The 20,182-nt window shown below is 40.0% G+C and overlaps 1 protein-coding gene across 1 annotated transcript in view; it reads right to left on the reverse strand.

Moving 5' to 3' along the window:
- Positions 1-5,079: 5,079 nt before the first annotated feature.
- Positions 5,080-20,182, reverse strand: part of whrna (whirlin a) — a 111,481-nt gene continuing 96,378 nt past the window's right edge. Inside the window, exons 8-12 of the mRNA XM_046374759.1 lie at positions 16,946-17,020; positions 14,660-15,245; positions 13,946-14,112; positions 12,096-12,218; positions 5,080-6,553 (exon numbers count right to left, since the gene is read on the reverse strand). Of these exons, the coding sequence (XP_046230715.1) occupies positions 6,371-6,553; positions 12,096-12,218; positions 13,946-14,112; positions 14,660-15,245; positions 16,946-17,020 (1,134 nt within the window). The 3' untranslated portion in view covers positions 5,080-6,370. The remainder of the gene's footprint in view (positions 6,554-12,095; positions 12,219-13,945; positions 14,113-14,659; positions 15,246-16,945; positions 17,021-20,182) is intronic.

Raw genomic sequence — 20,182 nt, forward strand, 5'->3', positions numbered from 1 at the left:
CACAGGCGCAGCAATTACACATGACTTTGGGACTTGACAATGTTTTTGGCAATCTGTAACACACCTTCAAAAGACACCGCTAGAGATGTCCTAATGACTGCAATGACAAAGAGGATCATTTTCAGTGTTTAATCAAATTAAATGTAATTCTAAGCTTAAATTAATAAAGCTCCATTACAGTACAAGTAAGAACAAAGCAATTTATGTCATCTCAAGGTCAATGATCTGCAGAAATTCCACTACATATTACAAAAGAAAATCTCTTTAGTACAGAAAGTAAGTCCCATGTTGAAGCTTTGTAATGACTCAGTGCAGTAGAGTGATTAAGAAAAAAGCAAGAAGTTTACATGCCCCCCTATCATGGATGAGCATGTGTTGTAAATATGTAGATTGCATCATCATTTTCTTATTTTTATCTTAATTTTCTTTTTCTTAATTATTTACACTAGTTTATTAAAATACAATGTCAAATGAAGACCTAGTTGCACCGGGGAAAAAAATACACAAAGAAGTCAATCATACCAAACAAATTCAAGAGAAAATCCCTATTCTTTATAATTCTCAAAACACAAAACAAAACAAAACACAAAATCATTCACCATTTATAAAAGGTGAACAACTTGCTTTTGTTGTCAGTTGCCTAATGAATCCCATCTGGACACAGGGTGGGATGGTGGCCTGTCCAGTACACCCTGTCTCTCTCCCAATGCATGTTAGAATAGGCTCCCTCAGCTCCAGCTCAACCCTGAACAAGATAAGCAGTTTGGAAGATGGAACAATTCAGTATAGCATTTTCCACTTACAATATAAAAACAACGAGAGCATGATAGCATCTCTTGTGCTGTGGGTAAAATGTGTTTTGTTGCTGCTTTTACATCTCTGTTTGCACTGAAACTGATGTATAAAGAACCTGAAAGAACAAACTCTTCATGTGAAGCAGAATACAGTCATGATGTGTTTGCAAAGTCCAGGGTCGCTTTTGCCATTATTGGTAGGACTCTGTTTCTGTCGTTTCTACAGAATGTAGCAAAAAGTATGTAGACACGTTAACCTTGCACAAACAATGAGCTTGAATGATTCATAATGTGTATCGGGGCAGTAACAAACCCTCTACATCATTTTTTCTACTTCAAAATAAAAGCAGACAGCTTGCTAGTTTGTTGTTATTATTATCTTTATTGAAAAATTAAACACACTTTCTGTATAAATAGCATGTCATTGTACAACACTCCTTGTTAAAATGTGCAGGAAGCAGGCAAGACAGGCAAGACAGACAGGCTGACTGACTGAGTGACTGACTGACTGACAGTAAAGCAAAAGGATGCAGCGGAAGAGCATTGAAGGGTGGGGAAATGAACACCAACAAAATCAACTTGTGCAGCTAATAAAGCAGGAGGCACACTGAGCAAAACAAATCAACATTATCAATACAGTCAACAGGTGCTGTTGGTTGCTTTATGAGTCTGACCTTTGTGGGCAAGCCGTGGTTCAGAGGTGGTTGGGGTGGGGGGGCTCAACACTAGTAACAAGTCAGTGTCTGAGCTGTCGTGTGTCATGTCAAAGCCAAGGCCAACACCTCTCTGTCTTGGCATCTGATTAATGAGACTGTCGGCAGCATCCATCACTTCCCTCCATCATTCCTCCCTCCTGGATGGCCCTTTATTATCAGGTCAAAGAGAAGGCCGAGCCACTATCGACATGTGTCTATCAGATGAGGTTGTTATGGAGTTTACTCAAGAAAACTTTCTGAGATGAAGAGGGACGATTCAAAACTCAAAATGTGTCCTATAAATCTCAAAATCTCAAGACATGCAGAGTTGATACAATAATGGCTGGTGCTTTTCCTGTACAGCTTTATTCATCAGTGTTCACATTTAACTGTCTCTGAGACATATTTGCATTTATCTACATTTCACCTGAGCACGGTCCAGCCAGCAGCAGGGAGGGGATCAATGTCTTGCTTAAGGGGAACTTTGGCATAAATGGACAAACGTAGCTGGTTCAATAAAATGATAAAAAAGCAACATTGCGACTGGAACCTGTCCTGGTACCTTGTGATGTTTTGTATTCCCAAAATCTCAACTTTTCTTGTACTGGAAATTGGCTTTGTTTGAAGATAAATATATTGTAAAGGCTCCATATAGAACTGTTACGCATTTCTGGTACTGTCTTTGATGAGATGTTTAGAAAATAAATCATAATTCATCATTATTCTTTATCTAGGCAAAGTGTGGCTGCTCAAGTTTAGACATTTAACATTTGGGATGCTTTATTGAAGGATACAATTCTTCTATATTTTCTTTATAGCCAACAATTATTAGCCTCCAAAGTTGCCTAAATAAAGATATTTTTATCCTTCAATTTATTAGAAAAGCCTTGTAGTGAAATGAAATCCAATTCAGATATGCATGGGGCAGAGTTCACATTTTTTATTGTTTTCAAATGGTTTCCCATCATAATGTTAGATAATGGATCCAGTCTCTTTTTCTCCTGCTTTCCTCATCTCCTCTGTGAAAGGAGGTGTCATGTGTGTGATGGTTAAATGCTTCCTTCCAGATTAGATTGTTTAACAGTAATTCCACCGAGGACGCACTCCAGTTCTCATCTTTCTGAATCTCTCTCTATCACTCCCTTTCTTCCTATCTTGCTTCTTTTGTCTACGACACACACACACACACACACACACACACACACACACACACACACACACACACACACACGTACACACAATAATGTATCCTGAATTTTAAGCCTTTAACATTTATTCAGATCAAATTACAGTGGTCTCAAAGACAGAAACTATTTGTGTATATAAATGACAACTGATGCTAGAGTTTGATACAATAATTTTCCCTCAAAGTGGTAGACTTAGCAATTGAGAATATCACCTACAAAAGTTATATAAAAACTGCACTAGAGTTCTTAACTGCTGAAATTTTGTTCTGATTTACAGGTGCTCCCATCCTTTAAGAATCTACAAAACACCAGTCACAGAGGGGATTTATCACTTCTTCAGTTCTATCGTGTTGATACTTTAATGTTGACTTTCTTTTAACTCCTCGTTCTGTGAGGCAGAGGGAAATTTAAACATTCATGACACTGTCTGGTTTTGAAAGCAAAAAAGTTGTTTTTTTTTTTCCTGTGTTGTGGTCCTTTAATATAGACAATCCGTCAATCTGTTAACACAGCCTTTAGTTTTCTTATTTCAAATTCAAAATCTGTTAAATGTAAATGTGCATGCGGGCCGTAAGCTATCAAGCAAAAAACATGAAAACTGTGTGTTTGCTCACAGGCAAAGACATAGTTTTCATGTCTGTTGCTTGTGTTTTGCTCAGCCTCTGACTGAACTCACCAGAAACTTTGGTTCTTCCTGTTATTTCTCATCTAATCTTTGCATGTTTATCAATCACATTTGTAAAGGTTGCAACTGTTTTGCGCAAACTGACACATTTTCTACTCGCACAGATGTGTCTTTGTATCAGTTCATATCACACAGGTGAATTTGCATATAATCACATCGATATGTTTACTTCGTGTGCAGTTCTGCTGCCTCTATAGTTAACTCTGCGTTCTTCTGTACACACAGTCAGACACGAGCTCTGATAAACCCACTGTAGGCAACCCAACACCAAAAAACAGACAAGCAAAATTTGCAACTAACTGGGGAAAAAAAGTAGAACACCTTTCAGCTGAAGAGACAGACATTTTTCACACAAGCTGGAGGAGACTGAACTGGAGCTAAAAGGAGGGTGATTATTGGACTGACATTGATCATTCTGACAGAAGCACAACTCAAAGTAATTCAAAGAATGAACAAATGATTTAATCAGACAAAAATATGTGGGAACTGTGCACATGTCAGTCTTCTAGTGGAGTTTTCTTTTAACTCCTAGTTGACAAAATCAGAGTTTAAAAATGTTGGTAATATTTTTGTTGTCTACAATTGGTAACAGAACAGTGGCAGAAATAAGATGTTCATATTAAGAAATGTACTGGTTGTCATGGTAAAAAACCTGAGGGGCTTCAGGGACCGTCAAACTTTAGGAAATAAACATATACTCCAGTAACTGTGGTGGATCGAGTTATTTTCCATTGTATTTCATCAAGAACAAAACATGGTCTTTCAACAGATAAACTGAAAATAAATTTCAAAAAACATACCATTATTTTTGGACATTACAGGTGAAAACAGACCGGATATGGGTATGACCTTTAAAAAAACCCTACTAGTACATCCCTAACATTTGTTTTCTATTCATTAAAGGCTGACATTTTGAAGACAGACAGCAGGTATGTGCTGTAAAATAAAAAAGGCATGGATGTGTTGTTTTCTTCTTTCACTTGTCAAAGGAATGATTCAGGAATGTTTGGTAGCAATTTCTCACAGAACTGCTCTGTTGGCAGTCTTTAAATGTCCACACTACCAGTTCACTTCACCGTGTGTCTCATACAGCAGCCACCTTGATGACATTTACATTTTTCTTTATTAGCTGTCTTCTTGCTTTGAGCTTCTTTTTTCTCTTTTCATCAATTAACGGCAGACAGGCACACACCACTCATGTTAAACACATACATCACAAACATTCACACACAGAACACTTATGTTAATTATTCCAATTAATTCATATTTCTACCTGCAGCCTAATGTGACTCTGAAGTGACACATGGAGGATGTTTCCTGTGCATCGTCTCCATGCTCGCACTCTTCCTGAGAGGAAGCAAATCATCCCCACAACAACAATCACGTCTCTTTCGTTACTTTAGTCACTCTCTCACTCTCATTTGTCCTCTCTCTCGCACCATCTCTCACTCTACCTGATTGCTTATCTCGTAATTGCTTTTCTATAAATGGATGAAATGTGCATGTGCGCGCACACACATTGCATGTGTAGAGGAGTGTTTCTAAAGTCTTTGGCAGTGTCGTCCTCTAAATGTCTCATTACTCCCCTCTTGGGCGTAATTGCTGCACTGAGAATGGCTTCAAGACCCCCAGGGTGACAATAATTAAAACAATGAATTTACAAAATAAAATCACCAATTGTTTTTCAGCGGGGGAGGGAGGGGAGTAGCAGGAGAAAAACTGCAGGATTTTATCCACTCTGGAGTGGTCAAATCTGAAAACGTATGTCTGATTCAGTGTTTTTTTTGCACATGAAAATTGAGCCTTCCAAAATAGTAGAACACTTGGCTGTTATGAACATATTATCAAAATTACAATTCCTGAAATTTTGATGTAGAGCTTCATTATTTAAGCAGTGTCCAGTCACTGTCAAGTACATACTAACAGGAACTAGATGGTGCCAGACTCCCCGGGCCTGTTTGGTGGCCACGTTTGACCGATGAATTTGAAATACAAGAATATCTTTTACTTTACACTATAGATCACTATTTACTTTCCTGTAATTACATCCCTGTATAATTTCCCGCAGACCCTGCAACTAGGGGTTTGCAGGAGACGATGAAGTATGTTGTACTCATAAGTACACAGCACTTTTAAATTTAGCTGGTTAAGTGTGGACATAGTCTCGAACAATATACATACACATGGAGATGTGGAAAGATTTGCATTTATATGCATATGAGGTCATTCATGTGTATAGTCTTTTCTGACGTCTGATCAAACAAATAGGAGCATGTAATGTATTTTTTTGTTAACCTGACATGATTTATCCATTTCTTTTTTTGTGGAAATACACAGACAGACTGGTAGCTTCACAGTAAAATCTGTAGAATGCCATATAGCCAGCATGGCCTGAATTATCATCATATTTGAAATATATATATATACTATATGTTGATGATGCAACAGGGGTTATGGGTTTTATAATTCATATATCTTTATGTGTACAGTATATATGCATCTGTATCTACATTTGTTCATTTTTACATATACAAATCCAAGCTTGTAAAGTCGAGCATTAATCAGTCTTAGATGTGCAGTTGTCTCTCAGACAGAAGCAAAAAGCAAATAAAATAAACCGACCATGTGACGAGGGCGTGCTACGAGAAGTTCCAGTAGTTTTCAAATGATTATAAATCCATGTTTTATTACTGAGAGAAGAAAAAAAGGTATGAGTTTCACAACTTTTGCGTTTTAGTGCATAAGGTCTCACAGTGGGGAGGTAAAATGTTGAGGAGAATCCTGAACGAAGTCCACAGCAGAAGTAATACCTTGTAAATTTCAGCAACATGTGTCCAGACTCAAGGGGAGGGGGGTTAATGAGAAAGGAGAGGGGCTCAGAGATCAGTTTGTGGTTGTTTAAGTCTAAAAGAGTTGTGCCATTTTAATCAAAAGACGTGAATTCCTCATGTTGTCCTCGGACTCTTCTTCTTCTGCCCTCTTCATCGTCCTCTCTCCTCCTCCACTCAGCTATAGTGCCACATTGAACTCGGTGACCAGGAAGTCCACGTAATCCCTCTCTTTGGTCTTGAAGGCCTCAGCAATGAGGCGTGCAGCATCTCTGTGCTCTCGGCCCCTCAGGGAAACCCCGTTTACTTCAAGGATCACCTGACCCACCTTCAGCTGGCCGCAGTTATGAGCTGAACCACCCCTCTGAGAGAGAGAGAGAGTAAGAGGACAGATTTTAAGAAAACTCATCTTAAATTTGGAGTGAAAGCTGATAAGAAACACAATAACTCGGTCTCAAAGGAACAGATTTGTTAATTAGCTACAAATGATTTAGGAGAATTTGATAGATTAATCACTTTTCTAGAATCTACAACCTAATTCCAAAGAAGTGGGACACTGTGTAAAGCAAAACAGATAAAACGCTAATCCTTTAAGACATGTACTCAATTGAAATCAGTACAACGATATATTTAATATCTGACCGCATCAGCTTCACTGATTTTTGTAAATATATGCTTATTATGAGCAACACGTTGAGAAAGGAGCATCAAAAGACCGGGGAAATGGTAACCAGGTTCGCTGGTAATGTGAGATAGTATCATCTCAGTTGTTCACAAAGAAGAATAGGACAAGGTTCACCCATCACTTTGGCTGTGTAAATGACTGCTCTACATTTGCTCTGGAACACTTTGTAAAACTTTGTTGTCGGTAAATACAGTTGCTTGCAAATGATTACATTTTGTTTTTAAGTTGTACACAGAGGACAAGCTTTTATGGAATTGGGGCTGTACTAATGCCCAAATCTCCCAAATGTGCATCTACTCACAAACAGGTGGATTTAATCAAGTTGAAATGAGCCGTTTAATAAATCTGACATGGAACGCTTGTACAAGCAAGGCTCACAGAAAAAAAAACAAAAAAACAAAACAGATTTAGGGCAACGATACAAAAAAACGTTTTTCTATCTACAGTGCTATATCAAATTAGAGCAAAATATACAAAATGTCATGCTCAGTATGAAAATTAAGCCCTGGCATTTTCCCATCTAAGGCATGAAAAACAGCAAGAAACAAAAACACCTCCTTTGAACACAGGAATGTATGTCATTTTTTTAAAAAAGTGTTGTTTTACATAATATGAGAATAAAAGCAACTTTTGTCTGTCAGTAAGTGTAATAATAAGGTTAAAACATGATCTTTACATAAAAATTCTAACTGTAGTCCTGATCCCGGGCTAACCTGCCAAAAAGAAGTTCATATGCTTTTGCAGCTCAGTAGCCCCACACAGAGACAGATCCTTACCCTCCCATAGATGTGACAGAAACTTCATTAGCATACACACATACTCACCATGTCACCGAAAAACACATCCACAGACTCATAAATAAACCCTCAGGCCCTCAGAGCGCACAGCAGTAAAGATATGCAGCCTCACGCATTTAGGAGAAAATGTGTGATCAACAAAATGAAACACTTTCTTCACAACACACACAAGGACTTTCATTTTTCGAGTTAGTCTTATCACAAGACTCTGAAGGAACCAGCAGATCCATGCCCAGCGAGTCCCACAATTATCAGTAAAACTTTGGTTTGCCATCAGTTTCAGTATGCTTCAGTATCCTTGTCTCCAGTCTGAACTGCTGAACAGAGACGGCTAGCTTCTGTTTGAAATAAGCATCTAAGGCCCCTCTCTGTTCTGGGGAACTCATTCCACAAAATGAATCCTTATAACACTCACACTACTGCTTCTCTAAAGTAAAATTGAATATAAAGTAACATTGTTTCACCTTATGTGCTAAGAGGACAGAAAATGCACTAATGCTGCTTTAAACTTCATTTAAATTACAAATCTGGCAAAATAAATCATATACTTCATCCACTTTCTTGTGATTGAAGACAGTCATGTTCTCCACTGTGTCAGTTCCATGTTTTTCTCCTCCTCCCAACTCTGACAGCGGACCTCATTAAGTGAAACTTGGATGGCTAAAAACGCCATCGGTACCTTCCACACAGGGACTGAATCATGACATCTCTTATTTACTGAGCCTGACACAATTACCCCGAGCTAGTAGAGCAGTCGGTTGTCGTGATGGAAGATGGCTGTGATAAGGGGCTGTCGCTTCAGGAGGGGTGATGGGGGCTGATAACGACCGGCCGGTCGGGCAGCAGCCTACTCATCTGTACTTCATCCTCAGCAGGAATGATTGAGGCAGCCTGAGGCGAGAGCCCTTGTGCCCAGTGAGATAGGAAATACAGAAGCCCGATGTTTGCTGTGTCACGACTCCACTGTGCTTACTTCCGACACAGCAGAGAAACTGTGTTGTACAGGACGCTGGCTTTGATGAGATGCCATCGCGTCCCCTTGATAGATCCGACATCCACCAGAAAGCTGGCAAAAAAACTAACAAGTTTTATATAGCTTTCTTCCTTTTATTGAAAGCAAATTTATAATTCTGATACTTGATTCTGCCTGGAGGAAGTACTGAGGTTGCGTGCCTTGCTCAAGGGTCTGATAACACTGAGTTAACTTTTCTCCAGTGACAAAGTGAAGTTTTCACAGCTCACTTTCCCACCTTGACAACTGAGTGTGCAGAAAGACTCCTTCCATTTATGTAACTGTGACCTCCAGGCTGCCATGTTATTAATGTCTCTAAATAACTGTGAAGCTACGCGGTGTTATTGTTCAGGGATGTAGCAGCGGTGTCATGTAACCTGCGGCTTTGTCTCACCGGTGATCGATAGAGTCTGCACCACAGCAAACCAAAGTTGAAGGATGAAGCAAAAAATTGTGGAGTGGTAATTAGAGGCCGAGCAATAATTTTAACTGGATTAAATTTTCAATCTCCTTAGCCAAGTGGACTGAATTAAACTTAAATCTGTTGAACTGAGCTCATGAAATGAATTTTAACTTTGTTTCAGGCAGCTGCAAGGGACCTCCTCATCTCTTTGTCTCTAAGAACCAACGCCGCAGTCGCAGTAAGAGAGAACCACTTTGCTCAGCTATTATCCATTGCAGTTGTAATTTTTATTAGTAACTCATTCAAGTGTCTGAGGTTGGGGACTGGTCAGGGATCATACCAATCTTGTGGCCATTTCAGTTTCATGGCTCAATTATTTTTGTGACAAACAGGACACACGTACCGAGAAATGTACAAGTTCAATCTGCTAATCTCTTTAAGTGAAACACTCTGTTGAAAAGCAGAGCTTCAAGAGGCTTTTCTAGATTGAAAGGTGTTGCCCAGGTGTTATAATACTACTGGCGATTTAAGAATATTTTTAATATTCTGCTGTTAATATTCTGCTTACTAGGTTTGTTATGCACCAAAATGCCAGACAAATATCTTGTATGCAAAAGCCCACTTAGCATTAAATCTAATTCTGGTTCTGATGAAATGTTTTCTGATCTTGATGTTTGTGGTATCCTCTTCATTTTTCTTTTTTATTTAAATCTTTGAGTCAAATGGTTTTATAACCTAAAATAATAAATGAAATGATTTGAAATTAGGCCACAAGCCTTTCACTTCAGGAGGCAAAAACTGAAACACATCGATCAGATAAAGTTAAAAAGGAAGAGACCGGATGTACCCTTTTCCTGATTTTGTTTGCGCCCATCTTGCAGATGAGAACAACTGCAGTTAGGGAGTAAAAACACATTTGTTTACTTGGTCCCAAATACTGGATCCACCCTCAACACCAGACCTCTGCTTGCTCATTTGTGCAAAACCTCCTCATTCCAGTTCTCCTTATTAACACCACTCTCACTTCTTTTACATCCTTCGCTCATACTTGCTGTCTTTTCTTCCAGTGCACTCCTTTGATTTTGAATGTACTGATTTCCAATCCTTTTATCCCGCCCCTCGCAATCAGCAGCCCTTTTTTTATTTCAATCACCACCTCGGTGGAGTGGGAGGCTGAGAAACGGCTTTGAATGGGGTGTGGACTGTAGTCTGTGGCTGCTCACTGCTCTGATCTTTAAATTGTAATGGCCTGGTTCTCTGTTAGAAAATGATTGCTGCAACAGATAGTGCTCAGCTAATATAAGGCTTTGTTGACTTGCAAATTACCATGGCAGATGGATATATGCACTCCCAGTCATAGTAATAGCTTTCTTCAGAGGTGACTAACCCGTCATTTCTAGCTAAGTTGTCAATATTTGGATTTCGCTCTCTATAGCCAGCAGATCTGCATTTCCAGTGTTTTGGGCTCGACGGCAGCAAAGCACAGCAAGGCCTATAAACACAAAAGTCTGTCCCTGACTGAGAGAATTTGTGAATGATGAAGTGACACCAGCTGAAAGTGCCATTTCAAAACAAGTAGGTATGAACACTCCTCAATTACATCCTCACTATGCTTTTACATCATCAGTGGCTTCCACTAATCTATTGCATGCTAAGGATAAAATATTCTGCTGGTCTTGGATACTACTAGACCAAAAGTTCTTATTCAAAGACAACATTTTAAGATATGACTAGAACATATTCTGCTTTTACTACTTTCAGCTCAAAGGCAGCATAACCATGAGCTGTAATATGCTACTTGAGTACACTTTAACAACAAATATTACTGGGACCACTACAGAAAACTAAATGTTTAATATCTAGTATCAATTTTGTTGATAATACAGCACATAAAAGGTGATCGCGCCTTTCAGGTGGTGGCTCCAACACTGTGAGTGCTCATTCATTCAAACTGGCCTGTGTCTCACCCCATGCAGTTGTGTTTATAATGTTGTTACATTTTTAAACATTTACATTTTTATACTATAAACCAATTTTTTTAAACTCAGGATTTTCCTAAAACAACAATGTATAGACTCTTACAGAAATAATCCCTCTGAATCAACACTTTTGACCCTCTAGAAGAGTGTTGTCTGTGTCTGCACAAACCATGTCCTCTGCCTGTATTATTTTTTATTTTCTCATTACCTTGTAGCATTAGGAACATTTCTGGGCAATTCTGAAGAAAGATAGCTGATTGCTGAGTCTCACTAAGGTTGTCCAATATTGATGTTTTGGCTTTGTGGCTGTATGAAGACCGAGGAAGGAGACTCAGTAAAAAAGGCAGCACACAAATTCTGCATTCAGTGCTTTGTGACCTCGCTCTGTGAAAGGTGCTACACACAAAAAAACCTTCATACGTTACGTACTTACACCATACGATGAAGCCATATGCTAGGTTTTGACCTTATTTAATACAGACATGCTACAACTGTCTGCAACTGAGATATAATGCTATTTTTCATCACTATTCAACTAAACATTAACAAATCCAAACAAGCCAAACCTTTAGCTCTTATACAAATTGCTAAACAAACTTCCATAGGTATTACTGCTGATTCTACCTTCACTCCTGAACACTGACATTATACAAGTTTCCTCATGCTAAAAATGCACTGCAGTGAATTCTCCAGGCAGTCAAGGCTTCTCATGAAGGCCACTAATGTTGTAATCATCTTGTGAAAGCTCCAACGTTGACAGAATTAGCAGGAATCTCAGTGTGAGTTCAGCTGCAGTGTGAATCCATTTAAAGCCATCAAGGAAATCAAATCCCACCTCTAGGGTGGGCACACGGTACCATCGCAGAGAATCAAAGAAGGCACCAACGATATAATAATCCCAGCTAGCAATACGAGGAGAATATTCACCAAAATGGACATGACTGCATGTTAATAAGGATACCGGATTAAGTCGAGGTGAGCCTAGTGGGGGGATTACTGTAAACATTATTTTGTTTTTTTCTTCACTCACCTGTATTGTGACAATTCGTGGGAGCGGCTGGCGAGTGTTGGCTCCACCTTCAATGGCAATACCCAGGGTGCTGGCACTCTTTGCTACTCTCACTAATGTAGAGGTGGGCTCCAACAGCCCTGGCTACAATGAAGGCGAGAGAGAGGAGCACAGGTTATAATAGAAGAACAACATTATCTATACATATTTATATACTGAATATATTCATAGCATTACACAACCTCCCTGGATTTGCTTCCCCTTTGTGCCACTAAGCAGCTGTGTTTTCTCTGAGCACATATGCTCAAGAGTCTTCCCAATGGATTTACACATACATGAAGGCCATGATTCCATATTAACATGTACATATTTAGTCCTGATATATTCAAGCATAACGATCATGTTTCACAGTGTCATTTCTAATGCGTTTCTATGCCCCTGTAAAGCACTTTGAATTGCCTTGTGTATGAATGGGGCTATAGCTTGTGAATAACCTTGCCTTGCCTTTACAAATTTGCCCCCATTAATGACCGTTTTCACAATACAGTCATAAGGTTCAGAGTTAATCTGGAAAGTACTGATTAAAGAAGGTTAAAATTCAGTAACACATCCCTAAACATTTGACATGCTCCTAAAGCCCTCATGTGAACCATAGTTGCTGAATGCTAACAAAATATACTTTGTTAAAATGAGCTGTTCCAATTTCACCACTCATTAATCACTCATTAATCAATTAATACTCATTAACTGTGTGATGTGTTTTGTTCAGTGACTCTGAACCAAATTTACCTACTTGTTAACAACTGCCCACCATCCTGCACCAGTGAACCTGCTGTGAGAGCTGACTGACACCAAGATGAGCAGACTATCACAATGCTTTAACAAAGCACTTATTGAAGCCTAATGAGGGAAGTTTTTACAAGCTCTCTTTGCGGAACACTTGATGCTCAGAAACAAACAGTGGGGAAACGCCTTGCTCCTTCACAATAAAATGCAGCAAACTGATTCAGGCTTCACATTTTCTGCCTAACAGTTTCAATCTAAAACAGATACTGAAACAGCCCTCTCATCATGAAACATTGAGCTATTGCCATCCTTACTTGTTATTTCTTCCATCAATCAATAAGAACCAAAGAGCGATTTGAAAGTTTCATTAAGCTACACTGCAGTGAGGGATGAAACAGATGATGGAGCATGTGATTCGATGGATGACATGAGTGAAAAATAAACAAATGAGTGAAACAAGGGAAACAGTCTGCGTGAACAGAGGGAGGAGAGAAGAGATCACGGTTAGGATTGAAAACAGGTTCCGAGGACAAGTAGTAACAAAGCACATTGATTCATCATGTCTTGGTATGTTTTTCAGCTGACACACGCGCATGTTTGTACTTCCATATTTGTGAAGAACCACGATGACATGATAATGTCCTCTCTACACCCTAAATAACATTAACCTAAAACTAATTTTAACCTTAACCCTTAAGCCAAGTAGAAAAAGTGACGTTTTGACAAAACACTCTCATTTACTTAGAATATCTTTAGTTTCTCAAATGTCCTCATGTAATATTTTTTCCTAATTTCCCAAATTGTCCTTACTTTTCCAAAATATCATCATTTCACAAAAAGGGCTTCAACACAGATGTGTTGAATGTCCTCACTTTCCAAAATGTCCTAACCATCGCCGTTAAAAAATACGTGCTGGTTTTCCACCTTTGAAACTTGTAAACATCTCACTCAAATTGGTCCTCACAAAGACAGAAATACAACGGCATACATATTAAATAAACACATTTCTCATTTCTCAGAGTTTAACAATCAATCCAATCATCCATCCACGTCTGGCTCACAGCTTTTCCGAGTGACCTCCTCACCGGTTTGGAGGGGTTATCCACCCCACACCCCTGGGTCTCTCGGGGGTGGCGTGCGTGTGACGAATGGGAGCTGCTGTCTTTGCTGATGTGTCCTGACTCAGCTATGTCAACCCCGCTGTCCTCACTGAGGGTCTGGCCGCTGTCTGACAGCTGAGACAGGGTGCCACCTGAGAGTAAACAGGCAGACGTGACACCATGAGAAACTCAATCTTATGGTATGAGAGGAATCCATTTTTATTGGTTTCAAGTTTCTTGAGTTTTTTTTTAGTTTAACTTGTTCTCATGCTAAGCTGGTCTGCAAAAGAAAAACAACAAACAATCCAGATTTTTAGATTTGCACTGAAAAAAATCTGATCTAAAGATTTAATATGAGATTAAAAGCTTATTATGATTAGTGATGTTTTGCATGCAGTGGCAATCGTACACAGTGTTCCGGTTAATTGCTCTTTTAAGCACATCAAGCACAAGTAAATGCATATTTGTAAAGATTATACACATGATGTTTATACACATCTTGTACATAACTGAAACTACATAAATCCTCTTTTTATTTTTTGCAAACAGTGACAATTAGCAAGCCTCCACTCCACTGCTTATTTTACATCTTGATCGACGATTTAAAATTATTAGTTGCAGCCTTACACGTCATACATTTGAGGACACAAGTAATAAAACTGTGGCCCTTCATGCAAGTCGGAGCTCTATATTCCTCACCTCGAGCTTGGGGCAGGGGCCGCACCTCATTGACGTCGGGCTCCGCGTTGGGTCTGTGGACCTCCACTGTAACAAACTGCTGTTTATTGCCAGCAGAGGAGGCGGAGGAGGCTTTGGACATGGACACTGGCTTAAGAGGTAGAGAAGGGGGTGGAGGAGGAGCAGGGAGTGGAGGTGGAGGTGGGGGTGAAGGGGACGGGGCAGCGGGTTTGCTGCCTCTGCTGGGGGACTGGACCCTGGGGAAAGGGCCGATGTTATGCTGGGTGACCATAGACAGCTGTGCAGCTGTCATTTGTTCCTTCTTGGAAGGTACCGAGGGATCTCTCTTTCTGACAGCGGCGTAGTCCCGAGACGAGTCCCTGGGATGCTCTCGTTTGTGGTGCAGCGAGGGCGAGGCGGGGGTGTGTCCTGGCTCTTTGTTGTGGTTGTGAGAGGAGGGGGCTGTGAAGTACAGGCCTGAGTGGGAAGATTCGGACGAGGGGCATTTGTTCAACAGTTCTTGTCTACTTGGGCGCCTCTGCGCCCCTGGTGGGGGCGGAGGCTTGAAGGAGGGGGGGGACTCAGCTGTGGTAGACTGTACATCGTCCTGAAGTGAGAGGATATATTTATCACTGATTAGGGGTGTACCACTGTGTTATGGTACAAAACGCCTGACTGTACTGTACGTGTAATGAAGCTGAAAAATGTAATCCAATACATCAGACCAGCTCTTACTCTGCAGTTTTGTTTTCATAAATTAGATGCCAGGAGCACAATATTATTACATCCATTTAAACTGTCAGCTGTTAAAACTACTGTGTATAAATGTTTTGCGTTTTGAGAATAATACTGCAATTTCAGACGTTTACTATGTATGAGTAAATTCTTCATTTTAGTTATTTATTCATTTTTCTAATTAAAGATCTGCTGGGTTGCCCTACACATTTTCCTCACTTACCTCTAAGTTGTATCTGCAGCAGTTTTAGTTTTATTTGTCCAGAATTTTAGTAAGTAATTTCAGTAATTTATGCTGCCACTCCATACATACAATGGAGGCAAAGGAGTTTAGTTTGCAATTGTGTAACAGAGAATGGAAAGATGACATTTAAAAATAGCAACAGTAATGTCTTTCCCGATAGTGTCCCAATCACCACACCACAATATAAGTACTATGTACACTGTTCACAGTGAGGTGTGTGGCTTTCCTAATAGGGATGCATTGATAATGAGTGTGTTAAATGTTACCACCATATACAAAATGCTATTAAAATCAGATTAGATGATACAGTTGTCTGTCATTTGGGCGAAACAGCCCTTTAACAAACAGGATTTTTTAAAAAAAAAAATGTGCAGATTTTTACAACTGGGGAATAAATGAAAAATTTTACAGTCAGAGTTGTTTCACAATCAATTCTGCACCCTGTATGATGTACTGTACTGCAAAATGGCTGATTGCATGGTTACACCCCTAATCTGTAACGGGTGAATTGGGAAGCGCATTTAAAAGCTTTAAAGCTTTAACACAAGTGATAGTATCCTCTCTTCATGATTCTCACCCATCAGTCACACAACTGTATCAGACACTCCACTAGTTTTAGAGACAATAACAGCTGACTTGAAGACATTTAATGCATCCAAACCAGGCTGAACACGTCGCTGCTTGTCGGTTTGACTCCTCCATTATCCTGGGTTTCAGGGAAAAAGTGTTCAAACACAAACTGAACAGAGGATATGACCAACACTGAGACATGGGTGGCTCACCAGTGAATGGAAACAAACATAAAATGAGCAGAAAAGAAAGTTTGCAAAGAAAAAGTAAGGCATGACTGCAGGTAGCCTCGGACAACAGGAGACTAAAAGCTTTCTCCATGACCTCCCACCTGTCCCCCGCTGTTCAGAATAAACACATGAGACCTCTTGATATCTGCTGTTATGATGAAAACTGCAATATATACAGATTGATCTTAGCTCTAAGGTGAGCTACTCTTTCTTGCAGAGATGGAGAGGCAGGAGGAGAATTGGCCATACCAGATGGCATATCATGGACAACAAAGAAGGCTCTACTCCTCTTTCTCTCTCATGTTCCGTTTTGGCTCAAACACTTGTTTCAATCTACCTCAGTCTATAATACAGGGCCTGCAGGTTAGCGACATCTCTCTCTCTACCTCACCCACCGACCCCAATCCCCCTTTCCCAGCTTTTTTCTTTTTGCCATTTTCTTCCCTCCCCTCCTCACTTCTCCCCTGTGTCACATCCATCTTTATCAGGCCAAAGCAGGGACTGTGCCTGTCTGCCTTCCAGGCTCACCAGAGAGATGTCAGTCAGCAGCGCGTTCAGACTCTCCGGAGGAACATCCTCATTACTCTCCACCGCACTGTCGTTCTGAGAAACAGAGGAGAGGGACGGAGGTGAGAGGGACATGACGAGGGTGCAGGGGAGGATGACGAAAGGGAGCGAGGAAGGACAGATGAACAGAGAGGGAGGAGGAAAAAGAGAAGGATTAAAATGAGAGAAAGAAAGCATGTGAGCTTGTCTCAAAACAAATGCCATATTAGATTTGGTTGGATGTTCTATGTCTCCTAGAAAAAAAGGAAAAGACCTCAATCTCAGTTTTCATTTGCTTGCCAATCTCAAAGTTGAAAAGGAAAACAGGCACACATATCATGCACACACACACACACACACACACACACACACACACACACAGCCATCATGTCTCCTTCCACAGGATAAACACACATGCTGAGAAATCGATAAAGAACCATCAGCTCAGTTCAAAGCAGGAGTTGGCAGCTCAATCCCACCGCCTTGGTGGAGAGGAGGTGATTTGTGGCAGAACTGTGAGCGATTTCAGGGCAGAGGAGCTGAGTTCAGAGAAATGTTGCCCTTAATTTAACTCTGTCACTAAACCACAACAAAAGCCTCATCAATTCAGCTTAATTACCCCTCGCTGCCGCATGGGGAGCACTTACAGACAATTTATTTATCACGAGAGTCAATCGACCTTCTACATGCAGAGATGCTGCTCTGCACTGTAAGCACTCAGAACATGCTGCGGCTGTGGACACATATGATTGTGTTCTTCCACGGTTACCATCAACAGTGTGTGTGCAAGGATGTTTATCTCAGTCTATGAACCATATTAGGCCATTCTGCTGGACAAAATTTACATATATTGTCAATGTTCAATGCAGGGAGTAGTGTGATGTAGGAAATAGAAATAATTTCAGCTCAGTCTTTCCCGGATTTGACAGATGTGGTGCATCATGAATCAAAATCTGCTGTCTGTAGTTTGTTCTTGTGAAAAACAACCAATTCTGGGTCTGTGAGACGTCACAATGAAAAACACGTTACGATTCCTGCCCGTTTTCTTAGGAAGTTTGACAATGTATGTACGATATGCTCCATGAAACCGCGGCTGTCATGCTTGTCTGTCCCTGTGTGCCCCTGCTGTCCCTCAGCAAAGTCACAGCAGCACCTTGAGGAACCATGATCACCTAAGCTGACATAGCGACCATCTTTAAAGACAAATGTCACGTAATCCAGACTGAATACATGAGCTATAACGAAGCAAGTGTAAACCCACTGTGACGCCACCTACTGGCTTGTAGACTACAGTCGAGGTTTGCGGCCCATGTCCATCTTCATTTTTTAGAGCCAGAAAAGACCATATTTGTTTATCCTTATGGACTCATTTTACAAGGCAACCAAATAGTTATTTAAGGTTAGTAACGTTATGTGGTATATGGCAGCACTGAGCCCAGTGTTAACTTCTCTAGTGTCCAGTATGTCACATTTTTCCCATTTGTTCTCTCCACTCGATAGCAGTCAGCTTGAAAACTCCACTTGAACAAAACAGCACACTGTTTGCTGTGGGTAAGCCTTAACATTTGAACCTGAGTAGTTTCACTTTAACAGCAACTCAGCTTGTTTCTGGGTGCTCATCTTGTTTTTTGGTTTGGAGTCATTCTGTGTTTATGCTTCACAAGGTTTTTACCAACAGCCAGATTACCCACAGCTGCCTCCTCCTTGCCAAAACAAATCAATCCAGCGATTAAAACTGCTGTATTTAGTATTTTATCATTATTATTATTTTTTTTTTTAAAAAAACCTTTTAGGTTGCATAACCTTAAACATATCTTACCCATACCACATTTGACATCCACACATATTAGTAGGAATACTCTGATAAAGAAAACCATTGTCACTGAATGTAATCTGAGGTTTTGTAGAATCATCCAGCTACAACATTGTGTTTGGCCAGCGAGTGAGTATTTAAGTGTGTGTCTGTGAGTGTGTTTACTTACGATATGTGTGTGTGTGTGTGTGTGTGTGTGTGTGTGCATGTGCACTTGTATGCTGTTGACTACCTGGTTTTGAGAGTGGTTCTGAAATCCAGTATTGTGTTATCCTCCCAAACCCACCCAGCTCTCTAATCTGCTTAACACAGCAGTGGTAGCAGCCTCCCATGGGTCCAAAACAGCACAAATAGACACATGGACACACGCATGCACGCACATACACACACTCTCACACGTGTAAATGTTAATTCCCTGAGGAGAATGCAGAAAGGCAGAGAAAACCCATCAGAGGAACCTGAATGAGGACCGTTTGGTAGGAAAATCTGTAGACAGTCAACAGCTTATCTATGCTGTCAGCTTAGACACAGTGTGTGCATGTGTCTCTGTGTGTAAACTGAACTGGGGTTGGTGGTGGGGTGGGGTTATGCTTCATTTTAGGATGTTTCTCTGAAGTGCTGAAGCCAAGTTAATGAGCTTTGCTAAAGAGAAACACTGAACTTCATGGCTACAGTGAGGTAGTCCCATCGAGTGTGTGTTAAATGATCAGATGAGTCTATCACTCTGTTCTTGTGCATAAAAAAAGCAGTGGGCAAATGATTTTTTTTAAAAAGTAGACATAAAAAACACAGATATGCTTCTGTTTTTTAATAAGTTCAAATATACTAAAAGGTAGCGAAATTCCCAGATGTTTCAGATTTACTTACGCTCAAGGAATTAGCCAGGAATTAGTCATCTGATCACATGCTCATGAAGGTATTTCAATAAACAGAACTGGGTTCTGGTTTTTAAAACATGTGCAATATTTTAACAGAAATATAATTCATATTTATGATTTTACTTTTTCACTGAAAAATGCTGTGATTATTTTTTTTCCCCCCAAAGAAGCATTTTTGAGAACGAGCACTTGAATATAATTTCACTTGCATTGTATGTCCCCACACACTAAAAGGTTTCCATCTGTAAAAGGACACACTGATCCCAGTAGCTGATGGAAAATAAGCTCCTTTTGCTAACTTTTTCAATAATAAAATTGGGGAGAGCATGGTGAGAGTGAATGCAAATGAAATCCTGCTTGAATTATTTTTTTTTTAGGTGTCATATATGCAACACTGGCTGCTATTTATTACAAACAAGGGATACACATTCATTTTCTGAAAATATATTTCACACATCGCTTTCTTTAAAAGCACTACACTTCTTGTTTAGATCAAAATGGAGAAAGAAAAAAGAAAACAAGAAGAAA

This window comes from Scatophagus argus, chromosome 20 (assembly GCF_020382885.2).
Source record: "Scatophagus argus isolate fScaArg1 chromosome 20, fScaArg1.pri, whole genome shotgun sequence".
NCBI classification, from domain to species: Eukaryota; Metazoa; Chordata; class Actinopteri; family Scatophagidae; genus Scatophagus; species Scatophagus argus.